Source organism: Rhinopithecus bieti, unplaced genomic scaffold (genome assembly GCF_001698545.2).
Source record: "Rhinopithecus bieti isolate Rb0 unplaced genomic scaffold, ASM169854v2 scaffold_36840, whole genome shotgun sequence".
NCBI classification, from domain to species: Eukaryota; Metazoa; Chordata; class Mammalia; order Primates; family Cercopithecidae; genus Rhinopithecus; species Rhinopithecus bieti.
This window is the reverse complement of record NW_016816502.1, coordinates 444,524-455,994: the sequence shown is the minus strand read 5'-3', so window position 1 is coordinate 455,994 and position 11,471 is coordinate 444,524. Positions and strand designations below refer to the sequence as shown.

General features: G+C 41.4%; 2 protein-coding genes across 2 annotated transcripts in view; one reads left to right on the top strand and one right to left on the bottom strand.

Annotated features, from left to right (window-relative positions):
* The window catches only part of WDPCP (WD repeat containing planar cell polarity effector), a 202,988-nt gene extending 195,746 nt beyond the window's left edge, over window positions 1-7,242 (bottom strand). The window contains exons 1-2 of the mRNA XM_017854918.1: window positions 7,153-7,242; window positions 6,399-6,428 (exon numbers count right to left, since the gene is read on the bottom strand). Of these exons, the coding sequence (XP_017710407.1) occupies window positions 6,399-6,428; window positions 7,153-7,242 (120 nt within the window). The remainder of the gene's footprint in view (window positions 1-6,398; window positions 6,429-7,152) is intronic.
* Window positions 6,806-11,471, top strand: part of MDH1 (malate dehydrogenase 1) — a 23,508-nt gene continuing 18,842 nt past the window's right edge. The window contains exon 1 of the mRNA XM_017854924.1: window positions 6,806-7,243. Coding sequence (XP_017710413.1) covers window positions 7,241-7,243 — 3 coding nt within the window. The 5' untranslated portion in view covers window positions 6,806-7,240. The remainder of the gene's footprint in view (window positions 7,244-11,471) is intronic.

The following is an 11,471-nucleotide window of genomic DNA, read 5'->3' as shown; positions in this document are numbered from 1 at the left end:
ACTCATTTTATCAGGCCAAAATCATCCTGATACCAAAGCCTGGCAGAGACACGAAAAAAAAAAAAAAAAAAAAAAGAGAATTTTAAAAATAAACAGAGCACCAATGAGCTGTGACAACTTCAGTCAGCTCACAATACATATAACTGTCATCCCCAAAACAGTGCAAGAATCAAAGGGCAGACAGAAAAAATAGAAAAAATAGGAAAAAATATTTCAAGAAACAAGGTCAAAATTTCCCCAAATTCATTGAAAACTACAAACCTATGGATCCAAGAAGCTCCATAAACCCCAACCATAAGAAACACGAAAGACTACACTTGCAAGGCACATGAAATTACTCAAAACCAGTAATAAAGAGAAAAATGTTAAAACAGCCAGAGAAAAACAGAAACGTAAGTACAAATACAGAAAGATAAAGATACCAGATTTTTCATCAGAAACAAGGCAAATGAAAAAAAACAGTGGATCAAGATCTTCAAAGTACTGAAAGAAAAAACTGTCAACCTAGAACTCTATACCCGGTGAAAATATCTTTCAAACAAACATTTTCCATACAAACGCTGACAGAATTTTCAGTAGCCAATCCTAACCTCAAGAAATACTTTTAAAAGGAACTAGATTAGACAGAAGAAAATCATACTATATTAGAAATATAGATCTATAAAAAGATATTAAAGGACTGAAAATAGTAACTATATTGACGAATATTTAAGATATTGTTCTCATTATTTAAATCTCTAAAAAATAACTGACTAAGCAAAAATAACAATGATGTTGTATGGGGCTCATAACATGTAAAAGTAAAGCAGTCAGAAAAAGAGAAATGGAAGTAAATTATTGAAAGGTTTTTATACATGAAGTGGTATAATATTACTTGAAAATACACTATGATAAAAGGATGTATGCTATAAAACCTACAGCAGTCACTAAAATAAACAGTTACTATCAATAAGCCAACAAAGGAGATAAAATGGAATTGTAAAAAATTTCAATTAATCAAAAAGAAGGAAGAAAAGAAGAGAGAACAAAGAACAAATGGGACAAATGGAAGACAAATAGCAAGACGACATTTAAATTTAACCTCGAAATTTTGAAAACCTGGCAGGGCACGGTGGCTCATGCTTGTAATCCCAGCACTTTGCGAGGCAGAGGCGGGTGGATCACGAAGTCAAGAGATGGAGATCATCTAACATGGTGAAAACCCATCTCTACTAAAAATACAAAAATTAGCTACGCATGGTGGCACGCACGTGCCTGTAGTCCCAGCTACTCGGGAGGCTGAGGCAGAATTGCTTGAACCAGGGAGGCGGAGCTTGCAGTGAGCCCAGATTGCACCACAGCACTCCAGCCTGGCGACAGAGCAAGACTCCGTCTCAAAAAAAAAAAAATTTTTTTTTGAAAAATGTAAATAGTTATTTTAGGGTACAAGTTTCATGACTGACTTTATTCTTTCTCAAATGTGCTGTTCAATAATAAAAGATAAAGTTCTAAGTCACCATGTTTTCTATAAAATCGAATACATATGAGTGGTCAGTGCCTGTAGTCCCAGCTACCTGGGAGGCTGAGGCAGGAGGATCATTCAAGCGCAGGTGTTACAGACCAGCCTCAGCAACCTAGCGAGACCACATCTCAAAGCAGAAGAAGAAGAAAAAAGAGTGGTCAGAGGTATATCTGTATCTTAAATTAAAAGAAAAAATAAAACCAGACTATATGCAGTGGCTCACGCCTATAATACCAGCACTTTGGGTGGCCAAGGCAGGAGAATCACTTGATCCCAGGAATTCAAGGCTGCAGTGATATGATCATACCACTGCACTCCCGCCTGGGAAACAGAGTGAGACGACCTCAAAATAAATGAATGAATAAATATCCACATACTAACACAGCTTAAAAAGAAGTAAATTACTAACATTTTGAAGACACCAGTACCCCATCTCCTACTCTCCTCCCCAAGCAACCACTATCCTGAATTCTGAATTAATCATTCCCCTGCTCTTATTTATGGTTTTACCAGATGTGTATGAAATCCTGAATGGTATTTGTTGCTAATTTTAATTTTATAAAATTAAATCATACTGTATATATTCTTATATGGTTTGCTTTTTTCAATCAACATTGTATTTTTGATGCTCATCCATGTTGGTGTGTAGCTCTGTTCTATTCATTTTCAATAGATTTTTACATTTTCCTATTGATGGCCATATGGGTAATTTCTAGAGCTGTGCTCTTAGAAACAGTGCTTATGAACATCTTGTACATCTCTTAAGTGGGTATGTAAAGGAATGGAATTGCTATATTATGTTTCCAGATATAATGATCACTCTGTGTTATTAGCCTCATTTTATTAATAAATGAAGGCTTATAGAGACCAGGAAACTTGTTCAAGGTCACACAGCTAGGTAGTAAAGTTAAGAAAAATAAATTCTGCTCCTTCCACTTGAAAAAAACTCAAGGTTAGGTAGCTCATACTTCTGGAAACATGTAACTATCAAACAGAATCCTGATGTTTTACCTTGTTTTACCTAAAGTTAAAAGAGGAAGTCCTAGCAAATTATTCCACTCAATTCTACCACTTGACCACTCGAAGCAACTTGACTACATAATGATCATGATTAAAACTTTTATTCTATTAAAATATCCCATATTTCACCATTCCTGAAAATTCTAGTCAAATGTTATAGTTTAAAACGTGTACAAATTGTGTATGTATAAAATTGTAAGACACAGTAATAAAGTGTTTCTCATTGTGACTAGTTTTAAATTGAATTACAAGCACTTTTATTTTTGCCATAACTAAATTTGGAATTACTACGTTTAAGATTCACTGAAGTGAATGTAATAATTATTTTTTAAATACTACATATTCATTTTAGAAATTACTTGAGAATACTTTCAAAAATGTCCTGCATGTCATTTAAGCCAACCAAACAATTTCCAAGATACCTAGCATTAACTTAAATTTTTTTTTTTTTTTTTTTTTTTGAGGCAGAGTCTCGCTCTGTCGCCCAGCTGGAGTGCAGTGGCCGGATCTCAGCTCACTGCAAGCTCCGCCTCCCGGGTTCACGCCATTCTCCTGCCTCAGCCTCCCGAGTAGCTGGGACTACAGGCGCCCGCCAACTCACCCGGCTAGTTTTTTGTATTTTTTAGTAGAGACGGGGTTTCACCGTGTTAGCCAGGATGGTCTCGATCTCCTGACCTCGTGATCCACCCGTCTCGGCCTCCCAAAGTGCTGGGATTACAGGCTTGAGCCACCGCACCCGGCCCTAACTTAAATTTTAAAAGCGTAAAAGTCAACTTTTTTTTTCAGCTAAGGTCAACTATTTAGCTCTGCAATCTTTCCTTTAAAAAATATTTGTAATAATTTGGTCTCTGATTTATTTCACAAGTCTTAATCTTGCTTTATAAATAATCCTATTTTCAATCACACTTTATTATCTAACATGGCTGTTTATTAATTACATGATCCTATGGTAAAGCACATATTTCTAAAAATGTAACTACTGAGACCTACAGCAGTGTAAAGGCATCTTCACATTATAGTACTCTGTAAATATTACATTGTTACTTTTAACAAAAAGGAACCAGATTATAATAAAATTGTTATAAAATAGCTTAAAAGTGTAATAGAACTTCATTAAGGAAAACATTAAAATGAATGAGTTTTAACTAGATCTATAACAATTTTATATATGCTAGAGATAAAATTAATATGAGGTTACATAATTTTTTTTTTTTTTTTGAGACAGGATCTTACCTTGTCACCTAGGCTGGGGTGCAAGTGGTGCCAGTGCAACCTCTGTTTCCTGGGCTCAAGCAACCCTCCCACCTCAGGCTCTTGAGGAGCTGGGACTACAGGTGCACAACACCATACTCAGCTAATTTTTAAAAAATGTTTTGTAGAGACAAGGTCTCAGTATATTGCCCAGGCTGGTCTCAAACTCTTGGACTCAAGCAATCCTCTGGCCTTAGCCTCTCAAAGAGCTGAGATTACAAGTGTGAGCCACCACACCTAGCTGAGGTTAAATAATTTTATAATATAAAAAAGCATAAGATCTTGTGAGTTCCAAGTGCTTGGGTATCATCGTGAGTTCCAAAGCCTTGGGTATCAGGAGCCAACATTCTATTCAGGATTTTAACTTAATGCTCCTTTAATATCTTTGGCTGATGTTGTTAGAATAGTATTTCAAACTTTCTACAATTTGAATAAATATTACCTTACTAGGCGGGCGCGGTGGCCAGCCTGTAATCCCAGCACTTTGGGAGGCCGAGACATGGCGATCAACGAGGTCTAGAGCAAGACATCCTGGCTAACAGATGAACCCTGCTTACTAAAAATACAAAAAACTAGCCAGGTGAGGGGGCGGCGCCTGTATCCCAGGCTACTCGGAGGCTGAGCAGGAGAATGGCGTAAACCCCCGCGCGAGCGACGGCAAGCCCCTGCAGTGAGCCCTGCCCTCCCGCCCCACCTGCACCTCCAGCCTGCGGCACAGAGCCGAGACCATCTCAAAAAAAAAAAAAATTACCTTACTAAATAATGAGAGGCTGGGCAAAAAAAAAACAAAAAAAAATGTTAAGTATATCTCCAAATATAGCACAACAGTTTAATGCTCTGTTTGTTGCCTTAACAAAATATGAAAGTCTGCAACACATTCACAAACCACCTGGAGATTCAAACTCACAATGAACGTGCAATGACATATTGTGCTACTTGACATTAGCTATTACCAAAGACAGTTCAAAAGGAAGAGAACACAGACAATCTTATTAGTATAATTGGAAATGTGCTGACATATCCACCTGACCAAACATCTTCTCTTGCAGTGTATTACATTACCTGAGAAAGGTAACTTATAATCAGTGCTAATATGCTCCTTAACCTGATTTACAAGGTCAACTAGCTATAAACAGAACAAGGCCCATGAGCTACCATACAGGTGACTTCAATTCTGTATGTCTGGACTGGATGGGAATACGGGGGCTTACATGTTTGTGGTCTTGTTGGAGTATGGGAATAGGACTGCAGTGAGAATTCTGGTTATAAAAACTCTCCCTTGTAAAATTCACTGTAAATCAAGGACAAAAATCACGGGATTGTTTGTTTTATTATACTTAAAGTTCTAAGGTACATATGCACAACGTGCAAGTTTGTTACATATGTATACCTGACATGTTGGTGTGCTGCACCCATTAACTCGTCATTTACATTAGGTAAAATCATGAGAGTTTTAAGGACAACAACATGGAAAAATCTTTCTGTTAGCAGCTAGTGGAATATTTCATTTAGGAGGAAAACGGGAGAAATTTTTCGTAACTGCTCAGAGTAAAAACTCGGAGAACCTAGGCTTGAGAATAATGTACATCTACTAATTCAGGACTAGACACATAAATTAGAGAGTTTTTGACATAAAAGTAGCATTTGAAGTGATGCAACGCATGAAATCAGCTCACTGAGGGATTGAGTATAGACAGAGAATACAGGCACCCCAATGTTAAGAGATCACAACTAAAAAAAATTTTTAAAACTCGGAAGGACTGAGAACCAGTAATAAAAAAGGAAAACCAGGAAAGTATGTTGGCTGAGAGCCAAATGAATAAACAGATACAAGGAGAGTCATTCAGGTATATTAATAAATGCTAAAAGTAAAGCATTACATTCCTTTCCAAAAATAGCAAATCCTCAAACTGAAATAGAGAAAAATTGAAAGATATTACTTGGCATTCATTTATCAGTGACAGACAAAAAACGGAAGTTCTAACATTGTTATCTAATCGAGATGTTTTATTCATTTTCATTACGTATATGCTGTGTATGGTACTGCCGAGCATCATATCTTCCTTTTAACATCCACATGAAACAAGCTTTTAAAGAGCACAGCAATTCTCTTGGCAGCATTAATTTTAAAGAGAACCTCTTAAGTTGTTTTACCAGCTGAGACTGAATGACTAAACAACCAGCGTCTCCCATTCAGCTGCCAGTCTTTCCTCAGAAATGCCGGTTTGGCATAACTTTAAGAATCAAGATGGTATAAGACGCATCCTGTTTCTTCCAAAAGAGAATGGGCAAAACTCAACATTCACGGAGGGCTTAGAGAAAATTAGATCCGTAAACCGTGACGTCCTGGAAGGAAGACGCTCACCTCCTACAAAGTAGATGCTCAATAAATATTTTTGATGTAATTCTGGAAGAGCTCCATTCGGGATCGGGAGTGCACCTACTCCAGGGCACCACCCCCTGCAGAATAGTTGCATTCCCACGCCCCTCGTACTCCGCTCAGTAAAGGGACCCGCGAGCTAGCAGGAATCCGCCCAGTGGATAAAAGCAAAGTGGGACGGCGCACCACCGCATTCCGGACTCTTAAGGTTAAAAGAAAACCCCTTGCCCTCGGGCCAGGGCTCACCTGCCTCGGGAGGGGGAAGAAGCGCGACTCCTAGCCGCTTCGGAGTAGGCGTCCCGGCAAAACTCTCGCCTCATCACCAGACACTACCCGGGCAGAAGGTTCCTGGGCTAGGTCCTTGGACTCGAGAGGGAGCGACAAGTTCACTTGGTCTCTTGGGTCTCCAGGCCGCCGCCGCCACCACAGTTCCCTCAGGTGCTATAAAGCGTCCGAGATGTGCGCGCGCTCCCGCATCGTCGCTTAGCAACCTGAGAAGCTGTCCGGTAGTCCCAACTTATCAATTCCCCCGCCCTTCCAGAGTGTGAATCGTTTTTTAAATGATTTTGTTTCCGGGTCGATCCAGCTTTACGCAGCGGAAGGTCTCTTTACCTCCCACGTTTATCCTCACGGGAGGACGAAGTCTTAGTCACGCGCGTGGGGGTGATGTCGCTAAGGGGTCATTCTCTCCTCCCTAGAATTACAAACGAAATCTCTCCCGCCAAATGCCGGGCGCCATCAGGCAGGTCCTTTCCTCCTGAGCCCAAACCATCCGCTTGTCGTCGTCCTCCAATCACAGCGGCTCATCCTCCGGGACTACTTTGCAATCGGAGCAGAGCGCAGTGAGAAGGAAGTGAGAGGACCCTCTCGGATCGGGAAGTGTAGTTCAACACTTGAAGGAAACGCTTTGGAGATTGCGCCAGAAGCAGGGCAGGATAAACTACAGTTCCCAGAGAGCGCCGCGTCGGGAGCGGAGCGTTTTCTCGCTAACACCGCTCGCCCTCTCCGAGTCAGTTCCGCCGTAGAGGTGACCTGACTCTCTGAGGCTCATTTTGCAGTTGTTGAAGTTGTCCCCGCAGTTTTCAGTCATGGTGAGTGTGGGCCCCGGGTTCCTGCCTACCTCCGGCCCTCGCGCCCTTCTGTGGGGTTTCTTGCACTTTAGGGATTTTTGGGAGGCAGCTGTGCAAGGTGCCGTCCTTCGCGCCCTTTGACAAGCTCGGACTCATCTTCTTGGGATTGTCGCAGTGACCCAGTAATTGGGAAGGGATTGATTTCCACCTTGCGGGGCATAGGGCGCTCTTAGGAGGACTCTGGAGAAGTAGTTGTCCTGGGAGAGGCGCGATCTTAATCCTGCTGCTTAGCAGGAGGACAGAATACGACGCTGCAGCTATTTTCCAAAGGATGTTTGTTTGTTTGATAAGGACAATAAGGTTTGCGATGGGAGGGAAAGGTTGGGTGCTAACCCCTTTTTCTCCTCATTAGCCCACAGTGTTTATAAGAGCTTTTGTCACAGGGCCCTTGAAAAAGCAAAAAGCTGGAAAGGTATTATTTACCTGGTGGTCCAGATTACGATCTGCGTTTGCAGGATGCGTGTTTCCGCCATGTCTGATTTCTCAAAATGTTATTTGGAACCCGTTCATTGACCTGTTTTGTAATGCCAGGACATGTTGAAGTGACGGCATCACTAGCCAGATAACTACTGCGGATAGTCTTTGTTGAACTATATGTTACGAATTCCAGAAGCACCTCTTTTAAATGTAACAGAGTAACCATTTTGTCATGGAAGACCTGGATAACCTAGATCTCCATCGCTTGTCTCTGCAGAAGGAGAGGGGGAGGGGGAAGGTTGGTGAAGGAACTCTGACGTAGGAATATTCTGCGTACTGCTTGAAGGTGACATTTGTCATCAAACTCAGAGAAATCGCTTCCTACTATCAATACAATGGCTTGTATTTATAGTTGCGACTGTTTTTCCTACTTTATGTCCAAAATACTAAAATGGCTGGAGAATGTGGAGAAATGTTTGAATGAATTGGAAATTTCCCAGAACCTGAAAAGACAACGTTTTCAAGGCAAGGGCATTACTCTCTCTGCCTGTGTAACGGGCCAGTGGAGACAGCTACTAATTTCCAGTAGGTGTTACACCTGGGCTTCCTGTATATTTTGTCACATAATTAGTCATTTAAATTGTGGTTTCAGTGGTTTCTGTCCTAATAATCTTAGCTAGAAAGCAGCGGTACTTATTATGTGAGAACCTTGGACTTTCTGCTTTTAGAACTGAATGGGATCTTTTAAAGGTCATCTTGATGAATCTCCCCCCACTTCACATCTTAAAATTGAGTTTATCGAGACCCAGAGAGAATGTGATTTGCCCCAAGAGTCTCACACTCTTGCCATTTTTCTATATTGTGTCTTACACTTATCAAGCCTTTCTGAATTTTATTTTATAGGGACCACCGCAGTGAGGTCTTGCAGCGGGGGAGAGACGTGTACTCAACTCCCTGAAAACTTAATTTTTACTAACTGAGATTCTGGATGAAGTTACCAGTTCATACTGCATATACAAACTCAACTATGTTATCAGCGTGTAGATTACTTGATAGCTTTATTCCTTGCAATTCAAAATATTGGAATTATAGAATTGAAAGAGGATTTGGAGATTATATTATCTACTCTTATAATGTAGTCTGGTGAGGTCAGATAATTTTCTCAAGGTCACAGAGAGATTTTGGGCCACAGATTCTTAGCTGGTTTTCCCTAGTAAGGCCCCACCGCTGGAAGGTCACTGGGGTGCCAGATAACACAGAGACAGAACATGAGGAAGAATTTGTCTGGGCAGTTTGCTGGAACTGACAGCAAACTCACACATGACTTAATTTCCCTGCCCCCCTCAGGGGAGTGTGTGAATGGACAGAGTGAGAAAAGAGCCTTCTTTTGTAAGCTCATTCAAAGGGGAATGAGCTTGTTGTCTATAGGGAGTGACAGCAAAATAAACTGTATGAAGGAATCTAAACGGTACTGCTTAGTTGTTTGTGTTATAGAAATGCATGTAATTTAGAAATATATATAAATTTGAAAGTGAAAAAGGAATATGTGGATCTGTCTGTGGAATAACAGAGACACTTACATTCAATCTTTACAGCTGAGAAGTTAGCACAGAGCCTGCATCTGCAGGAAAGTCATTGGTGCCCTGCTAAGAGCAAAGACATTCCTTCTTTGGATCTTGGCAGACTGCCCAGATATCTGAGCAAAGAATAGTAACCTATGTTCACACTGTAACATAGTGAAAGTCAGCAGGACTCTCCCACCCTCCTGCTTTTCAGCTGCAGTGTTGCAGAGGAGCGGAAAGAACCATATGTGGACTTTTCTTTCTCTGTTTCATCTTCAAACATTCAAACACTAACTAAGCCTCATACTACCATTAATAAGATGGAATTACCTACCTGTGAAAGTAATTTCCCCAAAAATACAGAAGAAAACTGCTGAGGTGGAATTAACTGTTCATTAGATGGCCACAACCCCTTCACTAAGGACTGTGATACTGTGAACATGTTTTTAAGTAACTACTAAAATTGACTGCATTATTCTAACCATATAGGTGACCTTATGGGAGGTTAAACTTTATAGATCGTGATCTTCCATCTCTCCAGCCACCCTTTTCTTTTTTTTTTTTTTTTTCAGACAGAGGCTTGCTCTGCTGCCCAGGCTGGAGTGCAGTGGCCGGCTCTCAGCTCACTGCAAGCTCCGCCTCCCGGGTTCACGCCATTCTCCTGTCTCAGCCTCCCGAGTAGCTGGGACTACAGGCGCCCGCCTCGCCGCCCGGCTAGTTTTTTGTATTTTTTAGTAGAGACGGGGTTTCACCGTATTAGCCAGGATGGTCTCGATCTCCTGACCTCATGATCCGCCCGTCTCGGCCTCCCAAAGTGCTGGGATTACAGGCTTGAGCCACCGCGCCCGGCCCAGCCCCCCTTTTCTTATCCTAGTTTGCTATACATTGAAGTAGTATGTGTTGGTACTTTATACCCTAACCTTCCTTCATTCAACAAATACTGGTTGAACACTATATGGAAATGCAAATCCGTATCAAAGGCAGACTGTTCTTAAGGGGGCTTCATGGCCTAATACAGAGCAACAGAAATGCAAATAGAAAACCACAGGCTATTAAAGTCTTTAGAGGAAAATTCTCTGATGATAATTGTAAATACTTAAAACTACTGTGTTCGTTAGGTAATTGCTATTATTATCTCCATTTTACTATGGGGAAATGATACAGAGAGGTTAAGTAACTTGTCCTAGAGCATGCAGTTAATGAGTTGTGGAGCCAGGACTTGAACCCAGAAAGTCTGGCTCCAGAGTCCATCTCTTTAATTACTACTCTCTACTGCCTCTCTAGCCCCCTGTTTTAGAAAATTGGTGTATCCTTTTGTTTCCTTCACGTAATTCACCAGTGGATTCCCTGGCCCAAAATAGTACCAACTACATGATAGGAACTTAATGCTGTTTTGTTTAATGAATGAATTAAATGAGACAACAGCTCATCAGTGGATTTATAAGGTAATATCATTAGTACTAATGACATAAATAATTTTCTTAACTATAGTTGAAACTATTGTGGTCACTAAGTTTCTAGCCTTCTCAATACATAGTATATATGAATAAAATACCTTTTGTTTTCATGGTACATATGAATAAGTTTTTGTTTGAGTCAGGATCTCACTCTGTCACCAAGGCTGAAGTGCACTGACAAAGTAATGGCTCACTGTAGCCTTAACTTCCAAGGCTCAAGTGATTCTCCTGCCTCAGCCTCCTGAGTGGCTGGAACTACAGCATGTGCCACCATACCCAGCTAAATTGTTTTTTTAAGAGACAGGGTCTCACCGTTTTGCCCAAGCTGGTCTCGAACTCCTGGGCTCAAGTGATCCAGCCACCCCGGCCCCCGGCGCAGTGTGCCGGGATCATAGGCGTGAGCCACTGCACTCAGCCTGAAATATCTTAAATAAAGAAAATACCTTTTAAAAAATGTTAAAGCGGCCAGGCGCGGTGGCTCAAGCCTGTAATCCCAGCACTTTGGGAGGCCGAGACGGGTGGATCGCGAGGTCAGGAGATCGAGACCAACCTAGCTAACACGGCGAAACCCCGTCTCTACTAAAAAATACAAAAAAACTAGCCGGGCGAGTTGGCGGGAGCCTGTAGTCCCAGCTACTTGGGAGGCTGAGGCAGGAGAATGGCGTAAACCCGGGAGGCGGAGTTTGCAGTGAGCTGAGATCCGGCCACTGCACTCCAGCCTGGGCGACAGAGCGAGACTCCGTCTCAAAAAAA